At 41.7% G+C, this 20,370-nt stretch overlaps 1 protein-coding gene across 1 annotated transcript; it reads left to right on the forward strand.

Moving 5' to 3' along the window:
• The first annotated feature begins 2,354 nt into the window (after positions 1-2,354).
• Positions 2,355-17,938, forward strand: LOC120856517 (acidic mammalian chitinase-like). The gene is made up of 11 exons (XM_040231908.1): positions 2,355-2,379; positions 4,570-4,599; positions 5,669-5,873; positions 6,203-6,259; positions 7,971-8,136; positions 12,132-12,256; positions 12,883-13,006; positions 13,164-13,346; positions 14,309-14,425; positions 15,899-16,082; positions 17,646-17,938. Exons 1-11 carry the CDS (start codon positions 2,355-2,357, stop codon positions 17,936-17,938), a joined length of 1,509 nt encoding a protein of 502 aa, XP_040087842.1.
• The last annotated feature ends 2,432 nt before the right edge of the window (positions 17,939-20,370 follow it).

Consider the following 20,370-nt stretch of genomic DNA (forward strand, 5'->3'; position numbering starts at 1 on the left):
AAATATTAGGATATTTCTGCTGTGGACACCTCTAACCTTGGCACTGAATCCCGGACCTGGTGCTTAAGATTTGTTTGATCAACTTTCTCATCTACAAAGTTGAAGTGACAGTAATAATCCCTTTTATAGGCTAAAAAAATAATGAAGTAGAGCCCTCTGATTGTTTTTCAGTCATTCAGTATTTACCCTCCATTCTTTTAGAATTTCATTTTGTGGCCAATCTGGATGGAAATTTAAATCCAAGTGCCCTGTCCTTTACCTAAGTGAGGGACTGGTTCAGACACAGAGCTTCATAATCAGACTGTTTCTCCCAGGACTTGGATTCTTGTGTGGACTGATGCATGAATGAAAAGTAAAATTGGAGCTTATTGGTCCTCAGTTCTCCTCATACATTGCTTCCCGAAGAAATGTGATTTCTGTCACATCAGGGGCAGGTTCTACGTTCTTATCTTTGATTCTGTGAGCTTCTTCATAGTCTCCCAATATACTCTTTTGTGCTTGTTAGAGCTGTATTTTTCTTGTTGTTTGTTTGTTTTAGTAGCTAAGTCACATCTTACTCTTTTGTGACCCCATGGACTGTAGCCCTTCAGGGTTCTATGTCCATGGGAATTCCAAGGCAAATACATTGGGTTTCCTTCTCCAGGGGATCTTCACAACCCAAGGATCAAACCTGTGTCTCCTGCACTGGCAGGTGGATTCTTTATCACTGGGCCACCTGGGAAGCTCAGAGCTGGTTTTAGTCATTTGTAAAAAATAAATCTTTCGTTATATAAACACGAGAATGATCTCTGGTGTATAGTAGGTGCTTATAGTGTTTGCTGATATTACTATTTTTACAACTGAAATCCTCCCTGGCAGTACTTCTACCAGACTTTCTCTGGCCCTATTAGTCAGAACCAGACATCCAGGACCTAATCATCACTGGGAGAATGGATACAATTATTTAGTTTCTAAATGTGATAAAAATAAAAATCAGTCTATATCTACAATAGGTCTGCTAAGGTGCCGACATCCCATGATGGGCACTCATATGTCCACCAACTGCTTTCCAGGTACTGTCACAAGACAGCATCTTGGAAGCAAGTATAGTACATACTTGAGGACATACTTGAGGCAGTATGTACTAGAGGACATAAGTGTTTCAGAGGAAGGAGAGATCATTCAGCTTCCAAGAGAGGATCCGAGCTGGGCCTTGAAGAACTGTAATACTGGGGTAGGCAGTGAGGAGAAGGAGAAGACATTACAGGCAAAGTATGGAGAGACAGTGTGAGCAAAGGCATGCAAAACATGTTGGGGACAATCAACAGGCCATTTTGGCTGAGGCAGAGATTTTTAATAGGATAATAGTGCATAATGTTTAGGAAGCTGAACTGGAATAAATTTTAAACAAAAAGTTCCATCAATGGTCAAGTTGCAAATATTTCTATTAAAAGAGACCTCAGTAGCATCACCATTGTCTCTATCTGTCTGCAGCACAAAATATTTTTAAACCTTTTCTAGATATAATTTGGAACTGTGGATTAGAGAGTTCTTACTGACTTTCAGAGGGTACATTTTGGGAACCATATGTTTTTAGATAAAATTACTGTATAATCATGACTAAGGTTGTCTCACATTGGGTGGCTCAGTGGCAAAGACTCTGCCTGCTAGTGCAGGAGACACGGAGATGTGGGTTCGCTCCTTGGGTTTCCTCCCTGAAGGAGGAAATGACAATCCACTCCAGTACTCCAGCATTCTTGCCTGGGAAATCCCACAGACAGTCCATGGGGTCACAAAGAGTAGTACACGACTGAGCAACTGAGCACATACATTCCAAAGAACAGGTGTAGAAAGTTCATAAAGTAGCACCTAAAGATGGACTTTTCTTAGGCACTGATTGTGTAAGTTATATAAGACTAATTCTACAAAGAAGAAAGTTCTAAGAACAGCTAATACCTCCCAAGGACTTTTAGTGTTTACTTTTCAATAAATACATGCTTTGATGCCAGGCACTAAATGTCCACAGCATAAGAATCTAATCATAATGTTTAAATGGATGCCTATCAGCTCTGAGAACTGCCAAAAACAAAAACAAAAACAAAACCCTATTAAGCTGGTACTTTTCATGGTGATGGTCTCTGCCACCTCGTTAGGAGATGTTTTGTCCTTATTGAGCAGAGGAGGTGGTGGAGGAGTGCAGGTTGGAGGTCCACGAGTGGTGTTTTTAAGGGAGGAGATCTGTTGACTTACTGATTAGCTATATACACATTTGGGTTAGATGCTCTCCGCTTGGAAGATATCTTTTATGACGACCTGGTAGTCAGATGGTATAAAAGGCAAATCCAGGCTCTGCAAGACCAGTACTGACAGAAACCATGGCAAAGCTTATTCCCCTCACAGGTGAGTCTGTAATTGGTGTGTGTGTGTTAGTTGCTCAGTTGTGTCCAACTCTTTGCAACCCCATGGACTGTAGCCCACCAGGCTCCCTTGTCCATGGAATTATCCAGGCAAGAATAATGGAGTGGGTTGCCATTTCCTTCTCCAGGGAATCTTCCCTACCCAGGGATCAAACTTGGGTCTCCTACATTATAGGTGGATGCTTTACCATCTTAGCTACTAGGGAAGCATGAAGTGAAGGTCACTCAGTCATGTCGGACTCTTTGTGACCCCATGGACTATACAGCTCATGGAATTCTCTAGGCCAGAATACTGGAGTGGGTAGCTGTTCCCTTCTCCAGGGGATCTTCCCAAACCAGGGATCAAACCCAGGTCTCCCACACTGCAAGTGAATTCTTTACCAGTTGAGCCACAAGGGGAGCCCAAGAATATTGGAGTGGGTAGCGTATTCCTTCTCCAGTGGATCTTCCCAACCCAGGAATCAAACTGGGGTCCCCTGCATTGCAGGTGGATTCTTTTTCAACTGAGCTATCAGAGATGTCCCTCTATAATTGGAGATGGAGCCTTATTCTTACCTGATTTCTTTTCTCTCTGGATCTGATAGGCATGAAGTAGTTTTTACACAGAGCTCTATGCTTTTCTATTCTTCTCTCATCATTTCAAATTTCCAAGGGAATCCTGACATGCACACATATGTCTGCTTCTAATTCTCTTATCTCAATTGACTATGGTAGCATTTCTATCTTCATTGATGCTAGAAGCATGGTCCTAAAAGAAAGACTAGTTTTCTTCCAGTGCTTGTCTTACTCTCCCATCTCTTGTTGGGTTCTCTTTTCTCTATTCATCTTCCTGCACCACCTCTTTTTAATTGGCATTATTTTTATTTACATGCTTGTGTTTTTGGTTTTTTTCAGAGATGAAAATCAGTAGGAACTGAGATAAAGTTGTGCTAGCTACATTTGTTCTACTCTTTTCAGGATTATTCCATTTTTTATCCCTTACTGTCCTACTATGCTGTTGATATTATCATTAGAAAGTCAATCATTTAAATGGGTCGATTCAGTACATTGTTTAGAGCCCAGTTGTATCCACGGCTTTTTAGTTGTTCTAGAGTTGAGATTTACAAACTTTTAATAGCTTCAGCTTGTCCAGATGAGATCTCTAACTCAATTTGTAAAACAATCAGATCAAAAATGTTCCTTACACACTGATGCCACCACCCCGCCCCAAATGAGGACAAGGGGGCAGAGATACAAGATTCATGTTTATCTGACAGCTGATGGCCTCTCCCCCTCCCCATCTGGGAGGAAAGCTGGCACCTGCAGCATCCTCTGTCTGCCTCCATCCCTCCCCCCAGAACTGTGGCCGTAAAATCCCCAGGAGACAAGGGGGAGAAGATGAGGCTGATCCTGCCCCTTCCCTTCAGGTTCATTCCAGGATCCTGGCCATTGGCCTTAAGATAAGGGCTGGTCCCGTAGGAGGAGAATTACATTCCTTAAATGAAAGCTGCTCAATATCACAACTAACCCCCATGGTTTTTTCTGGCTTGGGACCCTGACTGCAGAACCGTGCCCTTCATTCCTTCCCGGGGTTTTCATAGACTTGGCCTCAGTGCTGAGCTAAGTCCTCCAATTGTAAGGGGTTCTGTCAGAATAGCCAGGCCTGGGCTGGTGAGGGAATATTCCTGGGACTCTCTCCCCCTTACATCCCTATGAAGCTGAGATGGGTGGAGGTATGAACGTGACAACCTTGGGCACCTGTGCCAGGAGGTGGCAGCTGTGCTTTTCCTGCAGTGATAAAAGTCTTATATAAGACTGAGCCCAGAGGCTGCCCAGATGGCCAGTGTGTAGGCGCGATGGGGAGGATGCTGCTCTGGGCCTGTGAGTCTCCCACTCTTTCTGTTCTTCTTCCTTCCCACATATCATGGGGTGTCCCTGGGAATGCAGAGAAGGGTGGGCTTCTGTTTTAGTGAAGCTTCTACATGAGTTATTCCCCCATGCCTTGGCCTCTGTGTAGAGGAACTTGGGATCCAGGCCTGAGAATGTGAAATGGGGTCCTGGAAAATACCACTGATAAATCCAAAAACTCAGAATGACTTTTAGACATTCTGAAAGTCTCCTGGGTAGCACCGGGTCCTAACTGGGAAGCCCATCAAAGGATGCCTTGTTTCTGAGTTTTGTTTGTTTGTTTCAGGCTTGGCTGTTCTGCTACAGGTACAACTAGGTAAGGAGTAACACAACCTCCTAGCCACACTCCAATTTTCCTGATAGTTATTCTTCTTTCCTTCCTTTCTTCTGACTCTGAATTTCCTCCTCCTTTCATGATGTCAGGGCTAGGACCTGTTTCATGATGTTGGGACTTGGGCTAGCTCCCAGCCTGTTTTGGTTGATCTCAGAAAGCCAGCAATGGGAGGGGGCCTATAGCTCACCTAATCCAGAATAATCCACTTTATAGATGGGAAAACTAAAGCAGAAAGGGCAGAAGTGATTTGTCCTTGATTATTCAGAATCAGGACTTAACCCTATATTCTGATGCCAAGACTGATAAGTATTTATTACCTTTGTAGTTTATACTCTTCTTTGTTTTGTCTTTTTCCTTCTCAAATATCTTCACATTATTTCTAATAACTAGGCATTGGCTGTGGATGTGAACTTGACTAAAATCCAGATGTGGGGACTCAGGAGACTGGGAAGAGCATGAGCTTTGGAGCAAGACTGCCTGGAAGTAGTGTAGGCACAATCAGTATTTGTGGAATAAATGGATTCATGAATTGGAATTCATCTTAAACTTTCAGCCTTGAGTAGTCCTGAGTCTTACCTGAAAATGAGAATGTTTCCCCCATTAGGCTGTATTGGAATTAAAATTTAAGCAAACCAATTTGGATAAAGCCTCTCAATAAAATACCAGTCACATCATATGCCATCTACAAAAGATATTTGTTTTATTGGTAATGAACTTGAGTAATCTTTGAAATTATGAATTATGCAAGAAGCATCATTAACCTTACCACTTGCTGCTATGATGGCAAATTTATTTTATTTTATGTGCAGACTTGAAATGATTTCAAACTTTCTGGGTCAAGAAATAAGCTTAGACCTTGCTGGGATTCTGTTGACAAAAGTGTCATGACTGCTTAGCCAGGTCTTCCATAAGCGAGAGAAAAGGGTACTGCAGTATCTACCAGGTGTCGGCCATGTGACCTCTTAGGGACCCCTTCCCCTTGAGGAGCTCATCAGCAAGCGACACAGACAGTGGAGCCCGGCACCACAATGACCGCCGCTTTCTCTTGCAGGTTCAGCCTATAAGCTAGTGTGCTACTTTACCAACTGGTCTCAGTATCGACCAGAACCAGCCAAGTTCTTCCCCAAGGATGTGGACCCATGTCTGTGCACACATCTGATATACGCTTTTGCCACCATGAATGATAACAAGATTGCTCCCTATGAATGGAAAGACATTGATGTCCTGTATCCTGAGTTCCAAGCCCTGAAAGAACAGTCAGTAGGAATTGAATCCAAAGTGAATGGGAATCAGTGAGGGAGAGTGGAGAGCCCAAGTTCTGTCCCCAGTTCATTCCCAAATATCATAAGATTCTGAAAGGCAGTCCTTTGCAGATTTCTGACGCATATGTGATCACCTACAATGTAAAGACTTACGTGGGCAGATGGGAGGAACACTTGCCATGGGAACTTTAGAGCTTGTACTTGGCGGTTGCCCATTTCTCAGAGACTCAAGAATGGGGATAGAAGAGTTGTTTTCTGCAATATATGTATCCTAAAGCTCACAGAGCTTTCACTTAAATGTGCCTCTTGGTTTCTTTCTGCAGCAACAAAGATCTGGTCACTTTACTGGCAGTTGGTGGCTGGAACTTTGGCACTCAGAAGTAAGTCTTTCCATGGCCAGAAAATGAGAGTGGAGGCAAAAGAAAGAAACCCTCAAGCTGGAGTGGGAAAATAAGATACCAGTGGGGAGGTGAAAATGAACATTCCAGGGGGAAAGAGGCCAGCTCTTAAGAAGAAACTGTCCGTGGATGGGAAGGGCTGACTGCAGCGGACCTGGAGAAATAGCAGTAGAATGGGGGAAATGATGGGAAAACACTCAAAAGACAGTAGAGAATGGTGAGTGAGACAGACTGGCTTGGTGACAGAGAAGCACCTGGGGTGCCATAAGACCATGAGCCCTGGGCTGAGTCATAGGTTCTTCTCTGGGGAAGTAGCAGGAAAGGATTGGTAACCTCACAGGCTTTTTGACTCTGAGTTAGAAAAAAGAGATGATGAGGTTAGACTTGACTTGTATGTTGAAAGTTGTCCAAGTTAGTGGTAAACAACTTTTTAAATTATGAAGTTGATGTCTTCCCATGTGCTGTGAGTGCTAAGTCACTTCAGTCATGTCCCACTCTTTGTGACCTTATGAACTGCAGCCTGCCAGGCTCTTCTGTCCATGGGATTCTCCAGGCAAGAACACTGGAGTGGGTTGCCATACCCTTTTCCAGGGGATCTTCCTGACCCAGGATCAACCCCGTATACCTCACGTCTCCTGCACTGGTAGGCGGGTTCTTTACAACTAGCGCCACCTGGGAAGCCCAATGTCTTCCCATAATTATTTTAAAATTAGACAGCACAGTTATTTGACATGAAAAGTAACTTGCCCCTCTCTTCTTCCCTCCACAGTTTTTCCAAGGTAGCCAGTCATGCTTAAAATGTTGGAGCAAAATGTAATGAGTGTTTTTATTCTCACTCTAATAGCCAAGTGAAACTTCTGGCAGTTACGTATGAGGTAACAAGTTAATTCTCACATATAGCATTTGACCAATATTTCTTTTACCTCAAGTCCACTCTGCCAGTAGAACTTTTTCTTATCTTGCTCACAAATCACTTAATTAAGAAAATCTTTGCAGGTCAATTCCCCCAAACTCCAGACAATATCTCTACCCTTCACTTTTTAGATTACCCAGTTTGTGCTAGTCAATTTATTTTGATTTTAAAAAAGTATAGCCATTGAATACCAGAACTAAAAACAAAAAGAAAAGCAAAAAGGAGATGAATTAAGGAGGGTGTGATCCAGTTTACAAAAAGCTTACCACAGGCTTTTTATAATCAGGAACTAACCAAGAGGTTTTGAATATGTGTTAATAGATATAAGATTGCTGACTATGGCAGAGGCACTAATTTTTCTAGATATTAAGTCACCTTCAAATACAAGACTCACAATATATTCATACATTGGGGGTCAGAAGTGCTTCATTAAATGTATTCATCACATCTTAATTTTGGAAACAGTAAATAGAAAAATAAACATCTTAGGATCAAAGAAATGTGGTGGCTAAACCACTACCCCTGAAAGATCTCACTAATAAGTAAAATGCACATATACCACTGATCCTATAAACAGAAAAATATTATTCATTGGGTATACTGAATAAAATAAAAATTTAATTATAAAATTTTCTACTAATTACCATTAACAATTTGAATTCACCTTAGCTGTAAAAATCCAATAGAAGTTATTATAAAATGCATAATAAAATTGATATTCAAGGGTGTAAGGATGATTTAGGGATCGGTGATGTTAATACAGACAAACTCTCTGCCTAGGTTCACCACCATGGTCTCCTCAGCTGCCAACCGAAAAATCTTCATCTGTTCTGTCATTGACTTCCTTCGTCAACATGAATTTGACGGCATTGACTTGGATTTCGAATATCCAGGGTCCAGGGGAAGCCCACCTGAGGACAAACAGCGATTTACCGTCCTGATTAAGGTGGGAATGAAGCACTTGTTCTCTGTCTTTTCGTAGACAGGCTAGTGCCTTCATGGACTGTCTGTGAGAGTTGAGTTCCCCAGGGATAGCAAAGGCTGCTGTCCTCAGAAGTACACTTACGAAGGTGTTTGGGAGTTGCAGGCAATAGAAACAGACTCTCCGGGTAAATCAAAATAGAATCAAAAGAGAATTTACTGGGAGAATATAGGTAGCTGAAGGAATCCAATGAAGAAATTCTTTTTTTATTATATGTTTCTGGTAACAGAGCATTATAGTTCAACATCTGTGTACATTGCAGAGTGATCACAACCACAAATCCAGTAATTAGCCATCGCCATGAAGCTGATGTCTTTCATCTGTTTTGTCCACCCCCAGCCCTTTTCTTCTCTGGTAACCACCAATTCATTCTCTATATCTATGAATTTGCTTTTGTTTTATTTTATTTGTTTGCTGGGGTTTTTTTTTTTCTCCTCAGATTCCACATGTGATTAATATAATATGGTATTTGTTTTTCTCCCTCTCACTCATTTCACTTAGCAAAATATCCTTACCTCTATCCATGTGGTTGCAAATGGCAGGATTTCATTCATTTTTAAGGCTGAGTAGAATTCTTATAACATCTTATGGAAAGATCCAAATGAACTTTTAGGACAAACATATATGTATATATATGTGTGTGTGTGTGTGTGTGTGTGTGTATGCTAAGTCACTTCAGTTGCGTCTGACTCTGCGACCCTATGGACTGCTGCTTGCCAGGCTCCTCTGTCCATGGGATTCTCCAGGCAAGAATACTGGAGTGGGTTGCTGTTTCCTTCTCCAGGGGATCTTCCTGACCCAGGGATTGAACTCGTATCTGTTGTGTCTTCTCCATTGGCAGGCGGTTTTTATTTTTATTTTTTTAACACTAGCGCCACCTGGGAAGCCCTGTCATCTCATATATAGGAAGAGAAACTAATACCCTCCTCCCAGGACTTAGTGCTCATCCCCTTTCTTTCTTTGCAGCCTAAGAATATGTAAGAATACGTTATGCCTCTTCCTACTGGCCTGTAAGGTTTCTGCAGAAAAATCTAATGATAACCCTATGGGATTTCACTTTTAAGTAACAATTATTTTTCCTTTTCTGCTTTCCTTAAAGCAGCAGATTCTTTCTTTTTTCATTAAATTTTACCATTTGTATTACAAAGTGTCTTGGAGCATGTCTCTTTGGGTTCATTTTATTTTGAACTCTAAGCATCTTGGACTTGGATGTCTATTTCCTTCCCCAGAGTAGGGAAGTCTTCAGTTGCTATTTCTTCAAATAATTTTATGTCCCTTTCTCTTCTACTTCTGGGACTGTATAATGGGAATGCTGTTCTACTTGATATTGTAACCAAAGGTTCCTTAAAGTATCTTCACTTTTTAAAATTCTTTGTTCAACCTGCTGCTTTGTGTCAGTGAGTTCCATTACTTTGTCTTTTGGCTCACTGATTTTTCTACCTCTTCCAATCTGTTGTTGAACACATATAGGGTATTTTGCAGTTCAGTTATAACTTCTGTTTAGTTTTTGTGTTTTTAAAAAATGTTTTCTAGCTATTTGTTGATGGTGTCATTGTGTTCTTCCCTTTTCCTCCCAGTATCTTTATGATCATTTTGTTGAACTCTTTCTCAGGTAGATTGGTTATCTCCATTTCATTTCATTCTTTTTCTGAGATTTTGTCTTCTTCTCTTGACTAGAACATGTCTCCTCATTTTTTCTCTAATTCTCTGTGTTTGTTTTGATGCATTAGATAAAGCAGCTACATCTCCCAGTCTTGATGAGTGGCTTTATGTGGGAGATATCCTGTGGGGTTCAGGCGCACTATCTTACCTGGCCACCAGAGCAATGTGCACAAGCCATGTGCCCTCTGTGGGCTGTGTATGTTCTCCTGTTTTGGCGGGATCACAGCTACAATGACAGCACCGGTATGCAGGGCTGGCCCTGCAGAATTACTCTGGGGTCTCACCACAGTGGCTGCTGGATGCTGGTGGTCAGCACTAGGTCTTGAAATGCCATGGTGGCTGCAACTAGTGGGTGAGCTGGCCCCAAAATGGCTGTGAGACTCATCCATGGTGGCTTCTGGGGGCTTGTGTGCAGGGCTGCCCCTCTAATGGCTGTAAGGTCTGTTTTCAGTGGATGCCAAGTGCTGGGAGAAGGGCTGCACCTCAGAACTGCAGGGGGCCCCTACCCACCAGTGCCCAGCAAGGTTATTTCCTGGCTAACTGTGAGGCACTGCTGAGGCACAGGGGTAGGCAGGACTCTTGGCCATGTGCACCCAAAGGTTAGATGGAGATTTCCAATATGATGCCACCAGTGCCATTATTAGTAAGGTGGCCTGAGATGGCAAAAATGGCTCCTACTAGGGTCTCAGTTCCTAGGGATCATCCCACTGTTCCTTACTCTCTAGCAGCTGCTTCAGGATTAGTGAGTGGGGCTCTTTCATCTATCTTCCATATACTTTTCAATCTGGTTATTTTATATAGGTTTTTGATCTAGTGAAACTGGGCCCTTTAAAAATTAGCTTTCTTTCCTCTGTAGTTCTATAGTTTTCCTGAGAGTATTTCATACTGGTTTTCAAACTTGGTTTTGTTTTGTTTTTTTCTTTTTTAGGGGGGAGGGGGAAGGGAGATGCTTTTATCTCCTGAGAAGCAGCTTTGGGATGGTTTGCATGATGTGGAACTTGAAACTTTCATTCCTTAAGGGAAAATAAGTATCTTTGCTTTTTAAAAAAGATTTGGGAGAATGGCATTGAAACACGTACACTATCACGTAAGAAACGAATCGCTAGTCTAGGTTCGATACAGGATACAGGATGCTTGGGGCTGGTGCACTGGGATGACCCAGAGAGATGATATGGGGAGGGTGGTGGGAGGGGGGTTCAGGGTTGGGAACTCATGTACACCTGTGGTGGATTCATGTCAATGTATGGCAAAACCAATACAGTATTGTAAAGTAAAAAAATAAAATTAAAAAAAATAAAATAAAATAAAAACTAAAAAAAAAAAAGATTTATTGGAGTATAGTTGATTTACAATGTCATGTTAATTTCAGGTAACTGTACCTTTGTTACACTTTCAACTGTGGATCACTGTGGCTGGAGTGTAGATTTTCCTTGGAATGACCGTGTATCTGTTTCTTCTACCCATCTCAATGCTGTCTTTTTACCCTTTGTTGAGAATACTATTCATCTGGTTTTCAGGTCCTTTTCAGGGGAATTTTTTTTTTATATAGTTGTAGATTTGCTGTGTCCATGAAAGGAGTCTGTTCAGAGTCTTCCTATACTTCCATCTTGAATCTTCTTTTCAAATAAAGTTTTGAATCAGGAAGAAGGAATTTCACTATGTCATTCATTCAACAAGTGTTGTGTGCTTTCTGTGATCGAAACACACTGGATACAGAGCAGTGAGCAAGGTAAACCTGATTCCTGCTCTTGGGATTACAGCATAGTGGAGAATATGGAGCTAAATAAATAAATAAATGTCAATCGTGGTAAGAGCAATGATAGCAGCAAATTAGATGCTCAGGGGAATCTTCCCAGGGAAGTGACATTTGAGCAGCAATTTGAAGTAAAAAGAACCAGGAATAAAAAGGATGGGAAGAATTTTCTAAGGATGTGGTAACAGCATTTGCAAAGGCCTAGAGGCAGGAAAGACATTAGCCTTGCTATACAGAAATGCTGAGAATAGAGCTTTAAGATGGATGGTGAAGTCACAATAGAGAGGACAGCTCCTAGACTCTCTGCCAGGAATTCCTGAGCTTTTCCTGTAGAATTGTCATTAAATGAGACTTAGATTCAAGGTCTCCATGTTTGCATCAATTTATTCCAAGTTATACCTTACCAGACTCTATCCCTAAGTTTCAGGAGCTATTTTCAGAAATAGGGAATTGTTACGGGCTGGAAACCATCTCAAGAGGTATTCACTGTAGGGAATAGATAATGAAGACAACCACTAAAATCCACCCTCTTTTCTCTCTCCAGGAAATGATACAGGCTTTTGAAGAAGAGGCTGAAGAAACAGGAAAACCCAGACTGCTGATCACAGCAGCTGTGTCTGCTGGCAAAGAGACCATTGATACAGGATATGAAATTGCAGAGACTGGAAAGTGAGTGTGATGAGCCTCCCAGGGCCTCCATATCTCAGAGCAGAGATTCCTTAAACATTTTAGTAGAAAACATTCCCAGTAGTTATGTAAACATAATGTTGAGAAGGTTGGTACCATCAATTGCCAAAAATGTTTGAATATTTAGTGGTTCTGGGATAAGGTGGTGACCCCTTTATATTGTCACTATAGTAGGCTTTAGGGGAAAGAAAAATAAGATTTAAGATCTTGGAAAATCTTTATATGTAACAGCAGTTTTCACTGACAGTTTCTTTTGAAAAGCTGTAAAATCGAGAAAGCTATTACTGACAAAACAATAGGAGAGCTTTCCACCTGCAGTTCCCATAATCCTAGAGACATGTGTTTCTGAGACACATACTTTAACAACTATATTTCCTTATCTTCTGCTCTGGGTTTGCCCTTAATCTTTCAAGGAAGTAAAGGAGACTTTCTGTCTAGCCTCATGGGAGTCACAGAAGATAACCAGGAGACACCTAGGAAGCCACATTAATGGGATCATATGGATATCTACTTGACATCATGAATTTCCACTGCTATCATTTCTTGCTCTTAAATTGTCTATTAAAAAATGCTCCTGTATCATGATGGCTCAAATTCTCTTGTTCTAGGCTTCTTGATTTCATAAGTGTGATGACCTATGACTTCCATGGTGGCTGGGACCCATGTACAGGACATAACAGTCCTTTGCACGTAGGATCCAAGGATCAAGGCAACATGCGTTATTTCAACTGTGTAAGAAAGAAAACCCCCCACTCATATGCAGAAGAAAGACAGGGACGAGATTAGGAGTGTTGGTTGTTGGAAGGCTTTCTCTTTGTGGGACAATTAGACTTTTTTCATCATGTGGGACAAACACTGGTGAGGAATAACGTCTGTGTTGCTTCTGCAGGAATATGCCATGAAGTACTGGAGAGACAATGGGGTCCCTTCAGAGAAGCTCATCATGGGGTTCCCCACCTATGGGAGGACCTTCTGGCTCAGCACTTCTGACACCTCAGTCTGTGCCCCAGTCTCTGGAGCAGGGTCATCTGGTCCTTACACACTTGAGGCTGGCTTCTGGGCTTACTATGAGGTAAGCACCATGGCTAATTCAGGCTAAAATGCCCTGGGGAAAATTCTTCCACTCTCTAAGTCATCTTGCTATCCTTATGTTCTTGAGATCCTATACCCTGGCAGCTCATAGCTCTGAGCATATACCCTGTGGAAAGGCAGGTTGATGGCTGAAGAACACTTTTTACTTAAAAAAAAAATCAATGTGAATTTCCTTTTGGGTTTAGAAGTATATGGGACCATCTTTTTATAGTTCAAAACTATACTGAATTCTATTACATCCATGTAAATAGATGGAGAAGGATTTCAATAATTTAGCTCAGGGATGGCAAATAATTGGATCTTCTTTCAAATCTGATTTGATTGCATTTATTCAAATCTGAAGCTCTAATACTTGGGCCACCTGATGTGAAGAGCCGACTTATTGGAAAAGACCCTGATGATGGGTAAGATTGAAGACAAAATGAGAAGAGGGCTGGAGAGGATGTGATGGTTAGACAGCCTCACTGACTAAATGGATATGAATTTGAGCAGACTCCAGGAGATAGTGGAGGACAGAGGAGGCTCGCGTGCTGCAAGCCATGGGGTTGCAAAGAGTCAGACATGACTAAGTGACTAAACAACAACTACTCAAATCTTGTGTTAAAAATTCAGACTGAGAGAATAGTTAGCAGTTTTTGCCAGAGACTCAAGTGTTTTCAGAAGAATGACCTTAGCACTCATGGTCATGCTTACCATTTCTCAACTAAACTGTGGTTATAGAATTAGAATTTCACTTCTTTGAACCTGGTTTCATAGAAATTGTATCTTTGTTTTATGATACAAAGTCACTTTCTAAAGAAATATATGAAATTAATGTAGGTATTTCACAATGCCACTTTTCCCATCCCTCTTCCATTTCTTACTATTTTCCCATCCTTCCTCGTGCAATACATGACATAATCTGTGACCTGCTCAACGCTGCCTTCTTCCTTCGCTTCATAGATCTGCACATTCCTAAGTGAAGCCACAAATGCCTGGATTGAAGACCAAAAAGTTCCATATGCTTATAAAGACACTGAGTGGGTTGGCTATGACAATATTAAGAGCTACAAATGTAAGGTATGAGCCGTGCAAAAAAAATGCAATTCTAGCTTCAAATCCTAAGTTCATCATGAGCCCATTTTACTAAGATCTGTGGCTTCAAAGTTATAAATATGTACAAAGTGGAATAAATCAACCTCATTGTGATTTACCTTTCCCTCAAGACAGAGCAAATGATATGATTAAATACAGATTTAATGATCCAGTATATAGGATATACTACTATACACTAACATGTAGTATAATATTCTAATGTGGTTAAAATTTATTTTCCCAATTTTTGTTCCGAATTAATCTATACTAACTTCCATGAAATGATTATATAAGCCAGGCTGAAGACCAACATTTTCATGGACAATAATGAAAATATCCTTTGCATTTTTACCTAAATGCTTTACAACCATTACCTAACTTGATTCTACACAATCCAATGAAGTAACAAATAGCCTCTCCAGTTTACAAATGTGTACACTGAGGTTTGTAGATGCTGCGACTAATCCAAGGTTTCATAGCTGGAAAATGCAAAGCAGTAATTGAACATGTTGTCTGGCTCAGAGTCTGGGCTCTTTCCGTAACACTGCTCTGTCAATGCCTCTTTATTGAATCCTGGTTAGGAGAAGGTGGTCAAAATGGAGGAGAAAAAGAGCTATATGGGGCAATGGTTAAGAATCTAGACTTTGGTGTCAGATATACCTGGTCCTCAAGCCCCAAAAGACAGGATGAGTTCCCACAAACCTGTGAAAGAAGAAGATCGACCTAGTAGTTCCTGTAAAGATTAAGCAAGTAATGAAAACTAAAATGAAATGTAGCTTAGCCTAGAATACTAGCATCAGTTTAACAGTATATTAAATTAGCTATATATATATATACAATATATATGATATAATGTATATATTAGCTAAATTAATATACTATTAATATACTATAATATACAATTATATTAATTAATACTATTAATATACTATATGTGTATATATATACCTAATAATTTATACGGAGAAGACAATGACACCCCACTCCAGTACTCTTGCCTGGAAAATCCCATGGACGGCGGAGCCTGGTGGGCTGCAGTCCATGGGGTCGCTAAGAGTCAGACACGACTGAGCAACTTCACTTTCCCTTTTCACTTTCATGCATTGGAGAAGGAAATGGCAACCCACTCCAGTGTTCTTGCCTGGAGAATCCCAGGGACCAGGGAGCCTGGTGGGCTGCCATCTATGGGGTCGTACAGAGTCAGACATGACTGAAGTGACTTAGCAGCAGCAGCAGGAAGAATTTATTAACTGGAGAAAGAAAACAAGAATGGAGCTGAGATAGCCCATCAAACCTTGAATTCACAAAGTGCATATCACATTCTTTCATAAAAGAAATATCGACAGGGTTTCAACCCACTTGCATTTGTCTCCCTAATATCACCTTGTCGCCCTGTACTCCAGTTTGTTGTGTAAATGCCATTTGATTTCAGTTGCCAAGTGCTCTCTTCATCCACAGATTGACTTTCTTAAGGAGAACAATTTTGGTGGGGCCATGGTTTGGGCCATTGACCTGGATGACTTCTTAGGCTCCTTCTGCAATGAGGGCAAATATCCACTCATATGCAAGCTGCAGTCACTCCTGGGCCTGTCCTCAGGTGGGTCACTACTGAGTTCACCACATTGTTCTAAAGATGATGCAGGTCAAGCTGCAAGAATGGCAACTGCAGAAGGACAAGAGTGCGTGAGGCAGCCACAGAGTACCTAGACCCTCACACGTGAAAAAGGGACAGGTTTATAGGAAGACGCTTTTTAGAAATGCATTCTTCAATCAAAGAGGCCAGTCTAAGTTCAGTAGCTATGTGGGTAAGGTTTTGAATATACCTTATACTTCAGAGATGGGCTTTTCTTCTCAGGAAAACTTTGTCTGGGAGGAAGAATCAAATACCTTCAAAGTGAGTCTGATGTATGTGCTAACATTTTCTCTAAAGTAAACTGCATCTCTCAGTTCTGTGCACCATATCCTAACTTAGAAATAGTCAGGCTGGCTTAGCCACTTCCCACCTGCCTTAAAGGCAAATATTGTCTTTGGCTGCTAGTGGTGAGGGTTGGAAGTAGGTCTTGAAGAAGAACAGGGATAAAGGCTCACATTGCTGACTCAGTAGTGTGTGACTTTGTATGTTCCTTGGCTAAGCATCTCTGGAGAAGGCCTAAAGGTGGTGGTAGAGATAAAGAAGTGGAAGATATAGGGTTCCCTATGTCTCTGCTTTCAGGAAATTCACAGAATCATTGTTTGGTGTGTGTGTGTGTTTTTTTTTTTTTTTTTACTATAAAACCTGTTAAAAGATAATTACAAAAAGATGGGTTTAGGACTTCCCTGGTCGTCCAGTGGTTAAGAATCTGCCTGCCAATCCAGGGAACTCGGGTTTAAATCCCTGGTCTGGAAAGATCCCACATGCTGCAGGGCAACTAAGCCCATGTGCCACAACTACTGAAACCCACACACTCTACAAGCTGTGCCCTCCAACAGGAGAAGCCCGCTGCAATGAGAAGACAGAACGCACAGCTAGAGTAGCCCCGCTCGCCACAACTAGAGAAAGCCCCCACACAACAAAGACTCATATAGCCTAAAGAAACAAATATATACAATTAATTTTTTAAAAAGATGGGCTCAAACTATAGAGTGAGGGAGTAAGAGGCAGCAAATTGTGGTGGTGGAGCGTGTTCTAGCAATAGAGTAAAATGAAAAATAAAATGTCTGAATTGCCAGAGGAAGAAAAAACACAGCAAAAGGGCAATGTTGAAAGGAAACAAGCAAAAACTAAAGCCTAAGAAACAAAACATAACAAGATAACAAAAATCAAAATACAGCACTTAAGGTTAACGAGATGACAAAAATGCAGATGTATTACTTATGACAGAAAAATGGACAGATAAGTCTCCCCTGCTAACACAAGTGTCAGTTAGCCTCCCACATGAAACCCTCGATCCAGTCCCTGCAGGGCTGTGTTCCTTCCCCCTGAGTGGAAACAGTAGCAGTCAAGGACTGCCTGGACCACTGCTAGAACTCCAGCGGCCCTGTCTCCCCTCCTCCTTGCTTGGGCATCTGTCCCCTTGTAACATGCTTCCCAGCCACAGCTTGGAACTCTCATGGGGATCAAGTTCTTGGAGAACAAAGCCAAAATAGGAGGAAGTCTAGAGTTGTTGCTTCTAGGCTCAAAGGTAGCTTATGCTGATGCTCTGAAGGGATCTTCTTGTTCTTTTAGAATGCACTCCATCAGCCACCAAGACTTGGTATCATCAACAAGTGATACCCAGAAGTGAAGGTTTCCGTGCCAATATTGGTGGAGACAGTGGCAGTGGTGGAGAAGGTGGCAGTGATGGGGGCAGTGAAGGAGATGAAGGTTTCTGCACTGGTAAAGCAGATGGCATTTATAGCGATCCTGAAGACAACACCAAGTTCTACCAGTGTGCAGGAGGCAGGATCTTCTACTTCCAGTGTAACCAAGGTCTGGTGTTCGACCAAACCTGCACATGTTGTAACTGGCCTTCAATTTAAAATGTTGGGAAAACTCTACTTTGTTTCAGATTTTCTCATGCTGCATGTCAAATTCCATCTTCCAATACTCCATGTTGTCTATGTATTATATCAGTCTATCTGTCAGTTTGGAAGCCCTACCTTACTAAAGCAGCATTATGATTAGGTTTTACTCCATTATAACCTAAAAAAATTATAAACACCTTGAACCAAATCCATATGTAAAATAAATATGACACTGCATGTTTTATTTTTTATAATCGTCTGTATTTTTTCTTATGTACTTGTATATACAGCTCAGCATTTCAAGTGACCCTGAAAGTTAATAGAAGCTATTTTTATTGAAATTAAAATTTTACTTTTTATCAAATCAGACTACTGTTTTAGAAAGGGGAGATTCCTTCCCTGTCAAAAGCCTTGAGAGTGTGAACCAAACAACAGTGTGAAAAGATTCTCTCACTCTTGTTAACACCTCCAAAGAAGGGGCCCAAGACCCTGTGTCAGAAAAATAACAAATGCTAAATTACCACCTCTGAAAAAAGCTGCATTTATATGGATCCTAAGGAGAAAAGAAAGGGATGTGTGTGAGAGAGGTGAGAAAGGTTAATCTTGACTAATTTCAAGTCATAAAAATACTTTTAACATGATAATAAAAATCTTTAAATCATCAGATTAAACGGAGTAAAAGTTTTTAGATTGAGGTATCTAGGATTATCTTAATATTTTAAGTTGATTTCCAGTGAACTTTCACTATTTTCTTCAGAAGATCTTGTCCCCTAAATAATTAGGCCTCTCAGCATAATTTAGTAGGTTTCGTCTTCCAGTGCCTCGTTCACCAGCTAACACCATGCGATGGCCTTGAAGAGTACAGCAAGCTATAGTTTTTTGAGGCACTAGCAGCATCTCACTCTTTGTTATACAGACACATGAAGTCTTGCCATCAGGCTAAGTAGGGGACTACCTTGGTAGTCTGGTGATGAAGAATTCACCTTGCAATGCAGGGCACACGGGTTCAATCCCTGGTAGGGGAACTAAGATCCATGTGAGTAACTCACATTATCCTGTGAGTAACTAAGCCTGTGTGCCGCAACCACTGAGCCCGCATACTCTGGAGCCCATGTGCCACAACTAGAGAGGCCAAGCTTCACAACTACTGAATCCTACATTCTCTGGAGCCCACACGCGGCAACTACTGGGCCAACATGCCACAATTAGAGCATCCATGCACCACAAAGAAAGATCCTGCATGACACAATGAAGACCCTCTGTGCCACAACCAGGACCCAACACAGCCAGATAAATAAATAAACAAGAAGGCTAAGTAGGCATAGAAGGACCTTCCCAATACAAGAAGCTAGACTACACTTAATGCCCATTCTGAAGAAACCATACTTGAGTTATTAAGGTTTGTGTTGGAAGTAAAAGGCTTGTATTCCAGGCAATGCCTAGCCTTTCCAGGTGGCTCAGTGATAAAGAATCCATCTGCCAGCATAGGAGATGCAGATTCGATCCCTGGATGGGGAAGGTCACCTGGAGAAGGAAATGGCAACCCATTCCAGTATTCTTGCCCAGAAAATTCCATGGACAGAGGATCCCAGTGGGCTACAGTCCATGAGACCGCAAAGAGTGGGAGTGCAACTGAGCAAATGAACACACACCAGGCAATGTCTAGATGAGTACTTTGAACATGGCTTTCACAACTTCTGACCTTGGCACACCTAGAGCAACTTGTGAGGCTTTCGGGTATGATTCAGACTGGAAGACGAGGGCAGATCCAATCTACTAGCCTCCCTGGGAAGTCCTTCTCATATTGCAGTCCAGGGCCATGGAGCCAGTGGATGAGTCTATTCTGATTCCTGCTGCATCCCCAGTGCTTGCCACTCTGCCTGAGGCATGTTTGGAATTCAGTATGATGATGACTGACAGACTAAATAGATGATGTAATAGGAAAGGGGGAGGGGGTTATTGGTTCTTCGAGTTTTACGCGAACCTGAGAAAGGCAATCAAATCAACAACCGACTCCAGTATTCTTGCCTGGGAAATCCCATGAACAGAGGAGCCTGGCTGGCTACAGTCCACAGAGTCACAAAGAGTCAGACTCGACTCAGCACAGCACAGAGAAAGGCAGTCAAATCAGGACCTTCCCACTCCATGCTGGGAAACTCGGACACTTTGAAGCACTCCTAAAACATTTACTCTGCCTTTAAGTGTCCTCTGCATCCAAAAAGGCCCAAAACAAGGCCCAGCAAGCCACTCAAAGCCTTGATATGTACAGAACAATAAACTATCTCCTATCACCAGGGCTAGTGGTGTGGTGGTTTAGTTGCTAAGTTGTGTCCGACTCTTGCAACCGCACGGACTGTAGCCTGCCAGGCTCCTCTTTCCATGGGATTTCCCAGGCAAGAATATTAGAGTGGGTTGCCATTTCCTTCTCCAGAGGAGAGGATCTCCCA

Source organism: Oryx dammah, unplaced genomic scaffold (genome assembly GCF_014754425.2).
Source record: "Oryx dammah isolate SB20612 unplaced genomic scaffold, SCBI_Odam_1.1 HiC_scaffold_28, whole genome shotgun sequence".
In the NCBI taxonomy this organism is placed as follows: Eukaryota; Metazoa; Chordata; class Mammalia; order Artiodactyla; family Bovidae; genus Oryx; species Oryx dammah.

Coding starts and splice junctions, on each gene's coding strand:
- LOC120856517 (XM_040231908.1), top strand. CDS start 2,355: ATGGCAAAGCTTATTCCCCTCACAG. Junction 4,600..5,668: donor TCTGCTACAGGTACAACTAG/GTAAGGAGTAAC, acceptor TTTCTCTTGCAG/GTTCAGCCTATAAGCTAGTG. Junction 16,083..17,645: donor TTGTTCTAAAGATGATGCAG/GTCAAGCTGCAA, acceptor TTGTTCTTTTAG/AATGCACTCCATCAGCCACC.